This window comes from Podarcis gaigeae, assembly GCF_964106915.1.
Source record: "Podarcis gaigeae genome assembly, chromosome: 7".
Lineage (NCBI taxonomy): Eukaryota > Metazoa > Chordata > Lepidosauria > Squamata > Lacertidae > Podarcis > Podarcis gaigeae.
In genome coordinates, this window is record NC_139683.1 from 68,731,638 (window position 1) to 68,749,362 (window position 17,725).

The 17,725-nt window shown below is 44.0% G+C and overlaps 1 protein-coding gene across 1 annotated transcript in view; it reads right to left on the reverse strand.

Moving 5' to 3' along the window:
• CDH6 (cadherin 6) overlaps positions 1-17,725 on the reverse strand; it is a 165,906-nt gene that overhangs the window by 35,506 nt on the left and 112,675 nt on the right. The window contains exons 3-6 of the mRNA XM_083747253.1: positions 11,283-11,577; positions 8,614-8,733; positions 6,067-6,234; positions 3,179-3,366 (exon numbers count right to left, since the gene is read on the reverse strand). Of these exons, the coding sequence (XP_083603379.1) occupies positions 3,179-3,366; positions 6,067-6,234; positions 8,614-8,733; positions 11,283-11,577 (771 nt within the window). The remainder of the gene's footprint in view (positions 1-3,178; positions 3,367-6,066; positions 6,235-8,613; positions 8,734-11,282; positions 11,578-17,725) is intronic.

Below are 17,725 nucleotides of genomic sequence, written 5' to 3' on the forward strand. Positions count from 1 at the left end.
CCGCCATTTGTTTTACTTCATTGCTTGTTAATGAGTGCTGACGGGTCAGTCGATGTTTCTGGAACTAGCTGTGGATGGTTGCTCAATAGCACTTGACGTCTGCCAGACTTTTCTTCGTGAGCTTTGACGGTGTCTACTGAGCTCGGACACAGCCCATGTGGTTGGCAGGGCTACCCCAAGATATTTTGCTGCCTCAGGAAGAACAGCAATTGGTGTCCCTGCTTCCCCACCTCTGCCTCACCATTCAATGTATATAGTGTGCAAAACCTGGCTAAGTTATTTTGGCACCTGAGGCAACAACCCCTCAGGTACTTCTCTCATGCCCTGGCAGTAAAAAATACAATAGTAATAAATGAAACAACTGACAATTCGCTGCCCTTTCATTACACCCTCAAATCAGGGTTGTTGGGGTTTTTTAGATGGCTTCCTCACTCTGCCTAACAGCACAGACAGTCCTGATGCTCTGTTGCGAGCTGGAGAAGTGGCTATTAGTTGCAGTGCAGCCAGTTAAAGAGGAAAGAATATGAGTTTTGTAGCTGAGAGGATGAAGGAGTCTTGGGGGGAAAGAAGGAAACACTCCAGGTAGGAGTGGATATATCCTTCAATTTCCAATTATCCCCGTTTCTCATTTTTCCAATCTTAATTTCCGTTCCCCACATTTCAACATCACTTTGGGATTTCTAAAATAAAAAAGTTGTCATGAAAATTCATCAGCACTTTTGTGTGAGTTTCTCACAGTATGCATGTTTGCTTAAGAGGCACCGTTTTTCAAAGCAAATTTCCCTAATGCGCTATATTTTCGTATGTTAGTTTCACAAATGTGCGCATTTTTATGCACACTTTTATATATGTACAGTGGTATCTCGAGTTACATACGCTTCAGGTTACAGACACTTCAGGTTACAGACTCCACTAACCCAGAAATAGTACCTCGGATTAAGAACTTTGCTTCAGGATGAGAACAGAAATCGTGCTCCGGCGGCGCGACAGCAGCGGGAGGCCTCATTAGCTAAAGTGGTGCTTCAGGTTAAGAACAGACCTCCAGAACGAATTAAGTTCTTAACCCAAGGTACTACTGTATATCTGTACACGCTCCCTGGCATTGCAAAAGCACACAGCAAAGCACAACTTTTGATGGATGACCGTGTTTGGTTTCCATATTGTTTTGGGAACTGCAGATTTGGTAAGTTCGCCTTTAAATGCAAACTGAGTTGAATTTCTCTCCCACCCCTAGTTTCAAATAGAAGCTGTTTGCTTTTGGGGGAACTGATGTTGCTTTATAGGCAGGCTCTTTCTGACTATGGGGCTTTTCTTCCCGCCACTATGTTCAATGCATAAACAGATATTGCCAAAATGCCACAAGCTTCCAGTGCTCTCTCCTCACATGTAATCAGCCCCCACAGAGGCTGCCCCTAGAATTTCCTATTGCTCGAGGAAGTGGGGGGAATTGTGCGTGATGTAGTTGCAATTAGATTTGACTACATCGTGAAATCCTGAGGGTACAGAAGAAACATCACAAGCAATTTAGGTGGAAAGGAGACAAACCATGCCTCTTCATTTTTTTATCCCCTGTACTGTATGAAACCTGGCCAAAGCATTATTTTTCAGAACCAGACACAAACAGAAAATTGAGTGATATCAGGGTCAAGTCCTATGAGGCATTTATGTATGAACAAGTAATGACGGGTGTTGTGCAGAGATCTACAGGCAAAGTCCGTGTTTGAGACTCTACACAATGTCTTTTTCGTGTTGGCTAAGTTTGAATTGATGCGGGCTGATATCTGTAACCTTATCAAGCTTGCTAGATAAGTTGCTCGTAAATGAGATTAGTGAAATGCTTTCTGACAACGAAGGTGTCATTTTAGTAGTTCCCACTCAGGATCTTATAAGGCTCTGCTCTTTAAAAAAAGAGACACAACAAAAGAGAAAGTCAGAAGGTACCCGAATAGAATTATTAATTGCATTGTAGAGGGGAAATACATAGGTACACAGAGCTCTAATATGCTTTTGCAGTAGATGTGATATTAACTTTACCCAGCTTTTCAGAGTGTTTAATTTCAAAATGTTTCATATGCAACAAGGCACAGTTTTTGAGAATTTGTGGGGGCTAGCGGAGCAGATTCCTAGCCAGCGTCTCTAAAATGTATCCCCTCCTTGTAACATGTAGAAAATAACTGGTCTGTAAAAGAGGCCAGATTGCCATTTAACAGAACAGATCTGCTGCACCTAGGGATGTCAAAGAATTCTGTTGGTAACATTTTTATCCCAGGTCCAGAACAGAAATCAACCCAGCAAATACAACTAGCATCAATCTAGTGACCACGATTGGCACCATTTTTTAAAAGCCCACAACCAACACATAATTAATCAAATGCCCAGTCACAATATCCCTCATGCTCTAGTGTGACCAAGAAACAAGGCATAGGATGGGTTGACTCAGACAGGAGCAAACGTGGTCCTTATTAGCTGGTGCTATACAGGACAAGAAGCAGGTTCTCAAAGGATGCACCCCTTTATTTCTTCTCATATAAGTGAACGCCATTTTGCTAGCCCACCCAACCATGTTTAGCATCTAAATAGAGTTAGATTTTGCATTATCTCATAGTGGTGATAAACACTGGGCTGCAGCATGAAGAAGAAGAGCCAGTGTGGTGTAGTGGTTAAGAGCGGTGGACTCATAATCTGGTGAACCGGATTGGCGTCTCCGCTCCTCCACATGCAGCTGCTGAGTGACCTTGGGCCAGTCACACTTCTTTGAAAGTCTCTCAGCCCCACTCACCTCACAGAGTGTTTGTTGTGGGGGAGAAAGGGAAAGGAGAATGTTAGCTGCTTTGAGACTCCTTTGGGTAGTGATAAAGCGGGATATCAAACCCAAACTTAAGCTTAAGAAGCTTCTAGACACAGGCTGAAAGAAGTCTGCAGGATCTATAGCTTGTGATGAGTCAGAGTTGAGAAGGGAGGTGTCGGGGGGGGGGGAGGGCAGCCTGTGTGCCTGGGCTGCCCAGGGCCACTTGATCCGATCTGGACAGTCATGCGAAAGTGTGAGATATTTCCTCTGAAGCTATTTCCCCACCCTTTGCAGAGCACTGACAAGGGTGTTAACAACTATGTGTGGGAGACAAAATGCATGTGACAAAAGCATGCTGAAAGCCAGAAGGAAACATCTGAGAACATGCACCTTTTTCACTGTTACGATGCCTTCCTGCGTTGCCTTGTCTGTGACGACGCCAAACATTTCTAAGCCGTCCCCTTCGATGATGCTGTATTCCATCTCTGCATTTTGACCCACATCAGCGTCAGTAGCCTTTATCCTGCCAACCGGCGAATCGAGAGGTGCAGACTCATGGATTTTGAACTGGTAGGCACCTAGAGATAAAGACAGGGGAACTTTAGCCAGACAATCACAGCTATTGGGGCATTTCCCCCAAAATCTCCAGTCACTTAGAGGTTTTCTTCCTACATCTATTCTCTACCAGCATCCACACCAGTAAATTGACTCCTAGGTTGCTGCCACTCCAAGTTGCTTGCAGGACTTTCTACTTTCTCATAGAGCCATCCTGTTGTATTCCTGATTCAAAGGAGATTCTAAGTGATACAAAAGGCAAGTGCTTAACCATTCTATTTGTTCTGGCATCAGACTTAACCTATGCACCCTTCAGCTGCAAAGTCTGCACACCGGTACGGTTTCCCTCTGGCTTTTGCCATGTAAACACCTTATGGCTCAAGGTTCCTCTTTCCTTGTGCTGATTTAAAGGCGCTGGTGTTGTGGCGCTTCATCAAACGGGGGGAAATGAAGGTAGGAAAGAGGAATCCTGCACCTGTACGGCAGCCTGCAGGTGAAGGGAATGGCTAGCTTGCATGACAGTCCCACACATGATTAGAGTACAGAACTGCAATCATATCCATAAGGCTGAGAACGGGTCTTGCTGTCTGGGACCTCCATACACACTGCCCTGGTTTGCATCCCAGGTAGGTTACTTTGGTTTGACTTGACCCCTGGAGATGCACTCCATTGTCTCTCGAGACAGATGGATGTCAAACAACAACTGCAGCTATCAACTCAGCACAGAGAAGGTGATGCAGCGAGCCAATAGTATCTTATCTAGCCCCATGAAGTGACTGACTCTGACCTTCGCTCCTCAGATAGCTCACAGTAACAACAGGTTGCTCTATCTGTGGAATATTGAACCCTGCGGGCCTACCTGCCAACCATTCACTTGCCTGACAGGCTGAGAACTGTGTGGAACCTAGCAGGGATAAGTGCTTTAAAGAAGCCCAGTATCTTGTTTAAATCAGGTCTGCTTTATTCTACCGCAAACCCCTACAAGGCATTTTTCTCTTTCCCCGCCCCTTGAACTGATTTCAACAAGTCCTCCCTTCACAATGCACGCAGGGCTGTTTTCGCCAGATGGATTATGGCAAACCAAAAGTATCCATATGTCAAATACAGTGAATAAGGAAACAGCAAACCACCATTGTGCAATGTGACATAGCGACACAAGACGACACACAGCCAAAGCCCTTCATGTTAAGTTGCTGCACTGCAAATGACCCAAATATATTGTCTCGGGGACCTTTTGGTCATTGTGCTTCTGCATCATTGTCTCAGAGCATGTGAGATGCCCTTGGCCAGAGATGTGTAATTCTCTTTGGGCCATGGAGCCGAGTCTCAAATTATGGCCTACTCGTGTCAACAGAAGTTTCCTACTGTCCATACCCGCAGGCTGACGTTTGCCCTATATTATGAGTTATTCTTCAGTTGGGGGAATGCCTCCCTCAACATCTTCAAATATATAAACCTGGCATACTTTTTTATCTAGAATTATTTTCCTTGGAGAGAAAAGTATTTGGTGCAGTTCTCTTTGCTAATACCGTTTCAGAATGCATCAAAATCTTGTGGCTAGTTGAAAGCTAGTATGTCAGTAAAGGTAAAGGGACCACTGACAATTAAGTCCAGTCGCAAATGACTCTGGGGTTGCGGCGCTCATCTCGCTTTACTGGCCGAGGGAGCCGGCATTTATCCGCAGACAGCTTCTGGGTCATGTGGCCAGCATGACTAAGCCACTTCTGGCAAACCAGAGCAGCACACGGAAACACTGTTTACCTTTGGAGTGGTACCTATTTATCTACTTGCACTGAGTGCTTTCGAACTGCTAGGTTGGAAGGAGCTGGGACCGAACAATGGGAGCTCACCCCGTCGCGGGGATTCGAACCGTGAACTTTCAATCGGCAAGCCAAACGGCATAGTGGTTTAACCCACAGCGCCACCCACATCCCATATGTCAGTAGCCTAGCCTTATTTCTAATGTGCAGGGTTTGCCCAGGCAGGGAAGTTTTCTGAAATGATTGGTGGTTTCCATGGTACTCGGCAAAACAGTAGCCTTTGAGCCTAGGATTAGACAAACTGACAAGCACTGAATCATACTAAATATCACAAAGGCTGCTTAACCAATGAAAGAATGTAGCCCAAAACAACCAGTAGCTATGTACTATAATGTACTCAATGTAAGAACTGGGCTAAATTCCCCTAATTAAATTGATTTCAGTGTACAGTGGTACCTTGGTACTCGAACGGCTTGGCTCCCAAACAAATCGGCTCCCGAACACCGCAAACCCAGAAGCAAGTGCTCCAGTTTGCTAACATTTTTCAGAAGCCAAAGGTCCAATGCAGCTTCCGCTTGAGTGCAGGAAGCTCCTGCAGCCAATTGGAAGCCGAACGTTGGTTTTCGAACTGTTTCAGGAGTCGAATGGACTCCCGGAATGGATTAAGTTCGAGAACCAAGGTACCACTGTACTTTCTCTTGACTCTTTGAAATAGGACATTACAATACCATAGACAGAGCTGAAGATGAATCCGAGAAATAATTGTCAATAGTCAACAGTAGTGAGGCTGGGTGGTTTCCAAAAGCTTTCACAGATTTGCGACCAAAAGGTATAACCCCCTCCCCTCAATAACACCCATCTCTTCTAATTTTGAAGATTCCAGGCTTGCTGTGTATCTTTGCATCCCCATCACTGGACTGCAGAACTGAGCTAGATAAAGCAGAATGATTAAATCTTCCATACTCTGGGGGAAACGAGGTGGGTTGTCATTGACATCCGTCAATGTGATGTTCACCGTGGTGGTTCCTGACAATCCGCCCATCTGGCCTCCCATGTCTTTTGCCTGGATGACCACTTGGTACTGCTCTCGGTTTTCTCGATCCATGTTCAGCAAAGCTGTTTTGATGATGCCTGGGAATGAGAAAATTAAGGACACCATTGAAGGTCACTGACTTTTCCTGTAAAAGCTTAAGTTAGAGTGCCAGAGTGCCGCACGCATGTCTGATGCTGACTGTGCTGCTGGAAGATGGTGCAACCAGCTTTGATGATTTGGGGAGGGACCCGAGTGGAAACAGGCTTAGCCAGGTCCGTCTCCAAATTCCTACTTGCAGTCTGGTCTCTGATTGGCCAATGTAAGTTCAAAAGAGGTAGGGGAGTCCTGTCACTCCCTGCTGCTGGCTGGAGCTTATGATACTGGCCAACTGAGTGGGAGGTTTTTGTGTCCACCCCCACGCCATGCTCCCCAGCTTGCCCACGGCTGGACCAGGTCGCAACTGCCGCTGCTGTCAAGAATGGCAAGTGATCCTTAGTGTTATTTTAAATCGTTTGGGTAGTGCACCACATTTTAAAGACGAGTTATGTTTTATTTGTAGCTTTGTGTCTATGTGTGCATTGAACGGAAAAGCTGCCTAGAACAATTGCAAAAAAAAATAAGTAATAAATCTAAACCTCCACTCTGTCCTCTTGGCAACAGTCGCTAGTAACGGTTGCACTTACCCCGATGTAAATATTTAAGTGTTGTCAAGTTGCTGCACTCAATTATAGCCTTGTCAAATTGTATCTGGGTCTGTTGCTTGTGTGACTTGCACAATATGGAAAAGAGCTTCAAGCTATTTGCATATACTGCTGTTTGATGCAGTTCTTTCATCAACCTATTAACCCCATGCTAAAGCATTTCATGAAGCTAAAAGGGAGCATAACTTTTTTCCCTCCATTGCTTTTTGTCCTGCATCTTTATGTGCGTGTGTTTTCTTCCCCCCATTTCTTATTTGAAATTTTTATTTTGACAATCGGGGTGAAAGCAAGCCTTCATTAAAGACATAGTACTACAACATTAAATTGAAAGGAAATCCATGGGGAAAATAGCAAGTCCCCAAGCATTCTTTCTATATATTTAGAGGTAGAAACAGTATTGGGAGGAGGGGGGGAAAAAGAAGTTGAACAGAGGGGTAAAATATCAGTGTCATTCTATTTGGCTTTTTAAAATGTAGGGTGCCTTTGCAAACTGCCCATCTGTTTATAAAAACTGGGCTCCTTAAAAAATATGTTACACTCTAGTGTGTGCAGATAGAACCATACATTAAAATATGTGCATGAACAGATGGGTGCTTTGAAGTCCCAACATTGAGGTTTCAAAGCATGTATCAGGGGCAAGGTGCCGAAAGAAGCAAGCTCCCCCTCCACTTCCTTTCAGATGTTGAAACAAAACACCTGGACCAAGCAGGACTGATGCGCCTTCACATCAGCCAGGGCAAATTGACTTTGAGTAGCACTTTAAAATATCCCCCAAAACAGCTGGTTGTTGGGTGCTTTGGAAGCTGCTCAGGTGGGCTTTGACAAAGGTGTAACCCTCACTCTGTCAAACTGAAACTGAACTGTCCCCCCAAATTGCAGACAAGTAAGTTTACTGCTAACTTTGTAGTTGTAAAATTTACAAAAATGAAAGCTTGCATAAAATAAGAGAGAGAAAATTCCCTGTCCAGATTTCAGATATTATTATTATTATTATTATTATTATTATTATTATTATTATTCACAAGTCAGCAGCATCTGTCTACCACACTTTCTCCTTCCACTTCAAAGCTGAGCTGGCTTTCACGTCAGTTTCCTGTATGAGCCACAGAATTATAAAAACGATACCTCCAATCTTTTTTTGAAGGACCTGTGATTAAGCAGTATTCATCTCCTTCATAGTCTTATTTTCCTTTCTGCTGACAGATGGACAACCTCTGGCCACTGAGCTCATTGCATGTATCTTGCTGTGCTTCGTGAAGCTGCCTTAATCTCTCTCCCCCTCCCGCCGCCATGGTAGTATCCATGATGAAAATTGAAGCAGGGTGATCTTTATTCTGGATTAGTTAATCCAGAACACTTTCATCTATGGCTCTGCCAATTGCTTTCCTGCAGCCCCTAGCACATTACCCCTGATGGATGGTTGCCCTTGAGAGACAAAAAGATTGTCCCCTCTCCATTTTTATTCATGAAAGCCAAACGACTGAGCTGAGCACTGCTTTTGATGCAGACATCCTAAACATTCCTAGTATTTGTTTGTTTTAGATGGACTGGGGGGGAAAGGACTTTCCATCCAGGCTCCGTTCTGTTTTTGTTAGGTTAAGATATTAAAATAATGTGTCATATTTACAGATCTATCACTCTACCGGGCCTCTCAAAGTCTGCACTGAGTCAAATAGAATTTCCTTGAAGAATTTACCAAATAGGTCCTAGCTTGACTTAACGCGTCATTTTAAATTATGGAGGTTGTCAGAGAATGACAGATTAAGGTCTCCTGACCTGACTCAGACTCGACGGAAAAATATGGCTGCCCCTGGAGAATGCTGTAGACAACTCGAGCGCTGTTCCCATACGTAGGGTCGTCGGCATCAGTTGCTGTGACTTGCACGACAAATGTACCTGCAATGATAAAAAAAGAAAAGAAAAATATTTGCTGTTCTGCCAAAGGACATCACTTTAAATTGTCGCTCTTGCTTCTAGCCAGCCGCATAAACTTAGTACCTGCAGATTCCAACAGAGGTGCCATTTCAGGAGTTTGCTCCAGAGGTGGAAATGGGATTCATGATGGTGGGTGTTTGAAATTCACAGTGAGTTTTGAAGGGCTGCTCTTGAATGCAATATCATTTGTTGCAGCTACCTTTTTTGCATACCTTGTACAGTAAGCAGAGATACAGGTGTTCTTGAGAGATGTGCTGTTGGATGGCATTGCCCAGCTGGCTCCCCAATGCTGCGTGTCACTGCTGGTTGCCAAGAAGGAGATGGGAAGAGGCAACGCAGCTAGGAGCTCACTGTAGTTGTGGCTGCTACTGCCTCCAGCATGGTCCAGATCAAAATGTCCTCCCGTTGCAAATAGCAGGTGAGTGTGTCTGATGTGGTGAGAGGTTCTGCTAGGGATCATGGTGGGGGCAACTACTTGCATCATTTCCTCCCACATCACTGTCCTGGTTTGGCAATGAGTGTAGACACCATCTATTTGTGAAGTAACGTCCAATTATGCAAGGACAATCTACGTGGCAAACAGCTAATTCAATTTGACCCCGGGGCACCAACTAGGGAGGGAAGGGATGGTTCTCACCTCCATGTTTCAGGCCAGAAGCATATATCTGTAAATGGGGTGAATACTTGGTAGATATTGAACCTGGCAATTTACTGTGGCATGCATAAAAGAGGGGAGGTAGCAATTTGCAATAGACATCTCATTCCCCAATTGTTTTGATTGCGTACACATCCAGGGAACAATCCTTTTCACTACACACTAGGGATGGCTAACAGTGTCACAGTGGACATCTCCAAAGCACAAAAGTGGGTGTGAGGAGAGCTGCCTGCCCACAGAATAGTCCTTCAGCTGTTCTACAACATTTACACTCTTTATTAAATTTCATTAAAGCATTTTTTACAGGATGATTTTTAAGAGGGATCACAAAAACCTTTTGCATCACAGCACACTTCCAACAAGAGCAGTCAAATGTTTTTTTTTTAAAGACAAATTTGGGAAGGAGTCTTGGGGAGCACAAAAAAACCTTTCACAAGGCTGCCCATGGGCTGTGGATTGGCCACCCCTGCACCACATAGGGGAGATATAACAACCAACCAGTTTCTCACATGGTAGTTATCGCTTAGCAAATTATCACTTGTTTTTACCCGTTATCTCTTCTTTCTCACACTTTCCATACCAGTGAGGGCGTAATTCACATGGTCTATCAGGAATATAGAATAAATAGGTGTGTGCCTATTTTGACAAAGGAGGAAGCGGTCATGCGGATTGAGCCTAGGTAGAGATGCTTTGGGGTTTGGATTTCTGTGAATGTGATATTAGTTGATCCACACCTCACAGATAAGTGTGCTGATTAGAATATAATTATCCTTTGGATATCATACACCTCCAAGTTTTGCAATACCGATACCGAAAGGCATTAATAGGCACATTTTAGGATAGAATACACTTAGAAATGTGTACATGGAGATAACATTATAGCAAGATACATATTGAAATGCAGTGCTTTGGTGGATTGAAAAAAGAATCCATAGCCTAATGCAGAAATGGAATGGAATGGACTTCTGAATGAACATATGCTTAACAGGCATGGTATAGAAATAGACCATACCTGACCATACTTTAGCGTAGCATCCACAAATCTGGACTTGTCCCTTGACCAGTAGGTGAAAACTGAACTCTGCATTGTTGGGCACAATTCAAAGTGTTGGTTTTATATATACAGTAGGCCCTCCGCATATGAACTTAATTCGTTCCAGGGGTCCGTATGTACCCCAAAAGGTCTGCAACATGAGGCGACGCTTCTGCGCACATGCGCAACGTGATAAAGTGCTTCTGCGCATGCATGCGGCATGCAGAACACTTCTGTGCATGTGGCAAAACCCAGAAGTCTACACTTCCAGGTTTGCAACCTGAAAGTTACATTATCTTTGGATCCACTGTAAAGGCTTATAAACCTCAGGAGCCCAGTGCCACATGGAATTACCTCCTCCCTTGTGAACCTACACAGACCCTGACGTCATCATTGCAGGTCCTCCTCCAAGTGCTCTGTTGCTGGAAGTCCCGGGTTGGGGCTCAACAAGAGAAAGGATATTTTTAGTGGTTTTCCCTCCCTCCTTTATGCTCAAAAGGAAACCATCAAAAACCCCAGACGATAACTTTCCTCTTCTCTCAGGCATTTGATTCTTAATTTTCTCTGGTTACCGTACTTTCGTTGGTTAATGTAACAGTGATCAGGCCAATGTCGTTAGGGTGTAGTGGGGTTTCGAGAAGCGTATATGATTACATTCTTGCTTGTTGTTTCTTGGTTTTTTAATTGTTTTAATTGCATGCAATTTCTTTTCTTTTTTCCTATAAGCTGCCCTGAGACTTTCTTGGTATAAAAGTTCTGAAACAAATGATAATGTTAATACTAATAGCAATAGTTATAATAATAGACTGATATGACACCTACCTACATCAGACATTTCTGGGACGCTGGCATTGTAAGTGTCCTTTGTAAACAGTGGCTCGTTGTCATTGATGTCATGGATCTTAATGATGAACTCTGACTCTGGCTCCACTGGCTTTCCAGTATTTTTGTTGATAGCTTGAGCACGGAGAATGTAGACAGGCTTCTCTTCCCTGTCCAGTCTCCTTGTGGCCTGTATATCTCCAGTTTTCTCATTTATAATGAAGAGGTCTCCTGCTCCATCTCCTGAAAGGATGTATTTAAGTGTAGAGTCTCCTTTATCCTGGTCAGAATGAAGCTGCAACAGAAATAAAAATTTTAAGCAAAGGGGCAAATAATGGGGAATCCATTTCCGAGGCTGAATCTCTGTCAACGTGAATCATGCCTAACCACTCTTTGCTGGCTAGAACATCTCAGTGAGTTTGTTTACTGCATTGTTCTTCTCAGTCCTGTCCCATCAAAAGCTATTTCCAGCTAGCCAAATGGCAAGTTGCTCCTGTTGTTTTTAAGGATACTGTTTTAAAAAGAGAAAGTAGCACATTGACTATATTATTAGCCCTGCTTGCTAAGGTCTGGCCACCTTGTTTCTGCTAGCATCCATTTTAAAAAAGGGCAAATCTCCATTCTGGAAGCCAGCAAACCTAGCCTGTCATTGGGTTAAACCAGATGTGACCTTAAATGTAGCTTTTCATTTGTCGTCTAGGTGACCTGTGCACAGAACCAAGTAAAGGCCAAAGTAGATGTGACATAAATGGCAGGATTCATTTAATGAGCCCCGTTGGCAGAAGACCAGTGTAAGGACTTCCACTTGCACAATGGAATCAGGAGTGATGGTCAGGAGAATTCCCAGAACAGCACATGAGGGGAGGGGAGGGAGGTCAAAAACTCAATTCAAAGGTAGTTGAATCCTTGCATACAGGCTTTCAAAAATGCAAATAACATTGAGGGGCGGGTGTCGGTGTCTTTGTGTGTGAGTGATAACCAGGATCTCTGCAGGCATGAAGAAGTAACCCTTTCCTCCCTTGCTGTTGTCCTGAGGAAAATTCCTCCTCTGAAGCTGATATTTGCAGTCAGTGCCAGTAGAAAGATTTCCTCCTAATACATGCATCAGCTAAAAAAAAAAAAGTATTCTTAGGCCCACAGAAAGGGAAGAAAGGGTTAAATTCCTCCTCCATGCCTATACCAATATGGTTATTTATCAGATCCCCCGGGTTTGCATTTTCAAAAACCCCACTTGTGAAATATAAAAAGGCACTTACTTATATTATTAAAATCATTTTCTTTTCTTTTCTGTTTCATGGTCTTTTCCCCAAATGCATATGCTTCTCATGGGGGACACTGTACGGAACACAACGTTTGCATCTCCCTTGTGTTTGCATAACGCCATTTTGTGCTATATGACGCAGTGAAATTCAATAAAAAACGAGAGTCTCAAAATCATGCACTGTACTGCTTTTGTTTTTTGTAATCATGCAAAGCATGAAGTGTGCTGTATCAGAAAGGACACTTCTCTCCCAACCCCAATCATCTGCAGAGAGAGTTAATGCAAGTTGAGAGGGTGATCCTAACTCACTTAGGATACGGAAAAAGGTTGGAAACCCTCATATGGTTGGTGAGCCAGAGAAGCCCCATCCTGACCAAAAAACGTGAGAGCAACAGGGTCCTTACTGGGATGTGTGTGTGACATACGATACAAAAGTGATGAATATATATATGGAAATTGTGGTAATTGTCAGGAGCTCGTCCTATACTCGAGTAGGACCCTGGCAGAGACACATGCCCGACTGGCATGTTCTCTCCCTCCTGGTCGATCGTTTGGGAGCTTCAAAAGCTTTCTTCAGTCCAAACATCACAGTGACCGATGCCAACAGACATTGGCACACTTAGGGATCCCCAGAGTCTTCGCAGTTGCATAAGAGACCTCAGCAACTCAGCATTTTGGCTAATCTACTTTATTTACAGATAAACACACATGGAGCACTGCAACATGGCTCCCTCTCTCTCTCTAGCATAAAACAGCAAAGAGAAAAAGAACAAAGGACAATAGTCCCACTTCACGGAACACAGTAACACAAACATCCTGTCTCCATCACTTCCCACTCTGTGGAGTCAAAACATACACCATCATGTGATAGACAAAAATCCCATGACTGCAATCATGGAGCAGGAATTCTAACAGTAATATATGTGTATGTGGCTATACACAGTTGATTTTCATATTGTATTTATCTTTTTATTTAGATTTATGTACTGTACTGCTGCCCGCTCTTTGACCGTAATAAAGACTGATTAATTGATATACCGTGCTGCCTTTTTGCACAAGCCACAGGCAGTTTATAGCCAAATCAAACCAGAGAAAAACAGAGCATAAAATCCATAAAATAACACATCTTCTAAATATGCAACACAGCAACTAGTGGCAGCAGCAGCAAACTAAACAATGTGTCCAGTTGGGGTTATCCTCCAAACACTTGCTTAAAAAAGATCTGATTAAACCAAACTGCCTAAAATTACACAGAGGTGAGGCCAGATGTGCCTCAATAGGGAAGGAGTTCCACATATGAAGAGCCACCACTGAAAAGGGCCTTCTCTAGGCATCCATACTTCATCCTATGTAGGGACCACCAAGCTGGCTTTCATTCAGTGATCTTAAGGCACAGGCAGGCCAGTATGGAAGACTGCAGATATTTGAGTCCCAGGCCATTAAGGGCTTTAGATACCAAAGAAAGCAGCTTCAATTAGGCCTGGAGAACAATCAACAACTAGTACAGCTTTTTTAAAAATAGGAGCAATATGTTTGCAGCCTGAGGACCCTACTGGCACCCTGACTTCTGCATTTTGCACTAGTTTATATTTACAGTCTCTCTTCAAAAGGGCATTACAGTACTCCACAAAGAGGGCATTACATTAGTCCAACTTGGAGAAGAAGAAGAAGAAGAAGAGTTTGGATTTGATATCCTGCTTTATCACTAACCGAAGGACTCTCAAAGCGGCTAACATTCTCCTCCCCCACAACAAACACTCTGTGTGGTGAGTGAGGCTGAGAGACTTCAGAGAAGTGTGACTAGCCCAAGGTCACCTAGCAGCTGCATGCGGAGGAGCGGAGACGCGAACCCGGTTCCCCAGTTTACGAATCTACCGCTCTTAACCACTACACTACACTGGCCACACTGGAGGAGCATGAATAACCATAGCTATCCTAATCCTTTCCCAGAAATGGCTATAGTTGGCATCCCTGACAAAGCCAGGCATAGGTGGTCCTACTCACTGAGGCCACCTGAACCTCGAGTGACAAAGATGGTTCCAGCAGCACCCCGAAACCAGGCACCTGCTCCTCGGAGCCCTGTCAAGAACTGGATGTTCTCCGAATTCCTGGGCATGGGGATGGCCCGCCCACAACACCTCTGTTTTGACTGGATTTAACGTTAATGTATTGCCCTACATCCAGTCAATTACCACCTCTAGACAGTAGAGACATCTCCAGGACCTCTTGGTATCAAAGGAACAGAGCTCAGTTCCATCAGGGTACTAATGACATTTCTCTCCAAATCCCCTGATGGCTGATACCAGAGGCTTCGTGCAGGTGACCAATAGCTTGGGCTGCCAGATCAAACCCTGTGGGACCGTGTTGGACAGCTCCCGCAGGGCTGAGCAGAGGTCACCCAATGCTACTCTCTGGCTCCATCACTGGAGATAGGAGCAGAACTACTGCAAATCAATGCCTCCAAGTCCCAACTCAGTCAGGAAAATACCATGGTCAGTTAAAACATTCTCCCTGTCCCTCTCCTGACAATGGAGTGGTCATTAGTCAGGACAGCCAATGCTGTTTCTGCTCCCAAAACTGGATGGAAGCTGGATTTAAATGGACATTCATCTGAGCATGCTTGAAGTGGCCCCACAACCACCTTCTTAAGCGCCTTGGACTAATGATTGGACAATAGTATCCAATAGTTCTAGTGCTTTTTTTTTTAAGGGGGGGGGTAAACATGAGGCGACAGTACTTATATCTCGATAAAAGTGTTGTGGGTGCCAACACATAATGGCTGCCATGGGCCGTACCATGACAAGAACAACGTTTCTTCCAGGCCCAGGGAAGTCATCTTAAGAAGAGAACGCACCACCTCCTCTTTCAAGGACAGCTGAAGCACTTTCTCCTAAAGTGAGGCATCAACTAATCCCTGGATCCACTTGGCCATTCCCTCTGAATTGAGGGTCAAGGGTCAAGAAGGCGTGTGGTAGGACGCAGCTTCTCCTCACCCTCAAGTTGAAGTAATTAAAAATGATTCAGGTATCTATGTGAACAGCAACTTTGCACACAAAAGGGTGGTTCTGTTATAAATCTCTTTTCCCCCTTAACACATTCCATTTTAAACATCAAGTCTATAATTTAGAGTAAACCCCCAGAAGGATTAAAAACAAAAACAATATGTATGCCTCTTGTCAAGGATGTTTGCAACTTTAGCTTGTGGGGGTCGCCAAAAGGATTTATTTCTCTGCTTGAATTTGTCCTTGAATCTGTGCTGTGTTGTTGCTGCTTCTGTTGTTGTTCAAAAAAAGCCTATTTTAACCCCCCCTTTTCATTCCAGTACAGGATGCACCTTGACCTATTTGACGTGTTAACATAATAGCATAAAAGAATTTCTGAAACAAAAGATGAAAAGATTGAGGAGGAAAACATGCTCAGTCGTCATTTGAACACTCACTCGGTCTTCTTCAAATAGCTTAGCAGTTTGTTCTGTTCCATTAAAACCAGCAAGAGATGGAGTGGGGGGTGCGGGTGGGGGTCAGGGAAGGACCTCAACACCCACAATATTCAATTTTAACCCTTTAAGGGAGGGTTAGAATTTAATTAAAATAAATCCACAGCTAACTCAAAGCAACAGTGCTACACTCCACCGGCATCTATTCTTGCCATACCTAACTTGCAGAATTTGGAGGTCCACCTTGTTTTCCCAGAAAGGACAACACAGTCTATTGTTCACTCAGCAGCCTAATATCTACTGTGTTGATATTGCTCATCATCTGGATCCTATGCAGGGCCAGACCAGAGGTAAAGCAGTTTGGGCATTAGCTGAGTGCCCCAGGGCTAAAAAGGGCCTCTCACTGGCAGTGTTCAAAACTCCCATTGTTCCAGGGACATTTTGTGACAGGGAATTTCATGAGCCTGAGCAGCTTCTGAGCTCTGGATGCAGTACTGCAGCTAAGATTTCCAATTAAAACTGCAAAGTGGATGGAAAGGAGGATCTTTTTCTGCCTCCTCACTTCCAGCTACTTTCTGAAGACTGGAAAAGAGACCCTCTTAAGAATATCAGGGGGGTGGGCAGGGGAAGGACTAGACCAGAGGTCGGCAAGGTTTACCTCACTGGGCTGGTTCACTCCAGCGGAGATCCCTCTGTGGGACAGATAGCGTGTGTGTGTGAGTGTGTGTGCCTGCAATTTCTGGGATCTGCATCTGCGCAGATGCAATTCTGGCATCTGAGCAGATGTGATTTCCAGCACCAAGGAAGCAAGTCACTGCACCACACTGTGCCAGTTTAGTGCAGTGCGCAAGGACTCATTGAGCTGGTGGCTCGGTTTGGGGGTGGCTTATGGGCCGGTTAAACAACCCCTGTGAGCCTCTTGTGGCTCATGGGCCTTAGGTTGCCTACCCCTGGACTATACCATGTGAAAAATGAACATAACATTTTAGCTGAAGTTCATTCATTTTCAACTTTGTATTCTTGCTACAAAAAGTGTGCCTTGTTATTCCGTTGTTGCACCTATAACCTAGGTTTAAGGCGCCATTTAGCTCCTAGCTTTCATATCTCAGTTTCTAACACTGCTCACTGGTCCGACCTTCCTTACCACCAGACATGGCTGGAGGTGTGTGGACAGTGACAGGGTCCCCCTTGCCTGTTTGCTCCACTGAGCTCTGATAAAAGGCCAATAGAGATCCTTCTTTTCATATTGGCTCAGAAAATGCCTGCATTGCAGCTGCAGTTTACTGCTGCAGCCAGAAAAGCCTTTTAAACTAAGCTTTAAAAAAATATATATTTAAAACACTGTAAGTTAAAACAGTCTTTCTAGTTGCCATAGCAAACACTGGCAGTGGCGCTCTGAAGAAGGAGTCCTCTTGGCCCTTCTTGAAGTGTGCAGAGGTGTTGAGAAGCTTCCACCGACTGCAGTGGCAAATAATACATATTTTTAAACAAGTTAAGAGATTCAGTTCCTTATTATGAGCCTGCACTTTACTATTCTCTCTTATGTATGGGAGGGGAAATATTTCAAGCCTTCATTCAGTGAAGTAAGCATCTTTAGATTATGGATTATTACTGTGTTCCCAAATCTGACTATCATGTGAATTGCAACTTGACAGGGGGGAAAGGCAGAAAGTGCTGTGTCTAATGTTTGTTAATAAAAAAAGAGAGAACAAAATGGCGTAGTCTTTACAGTAAATTAATTTGCTT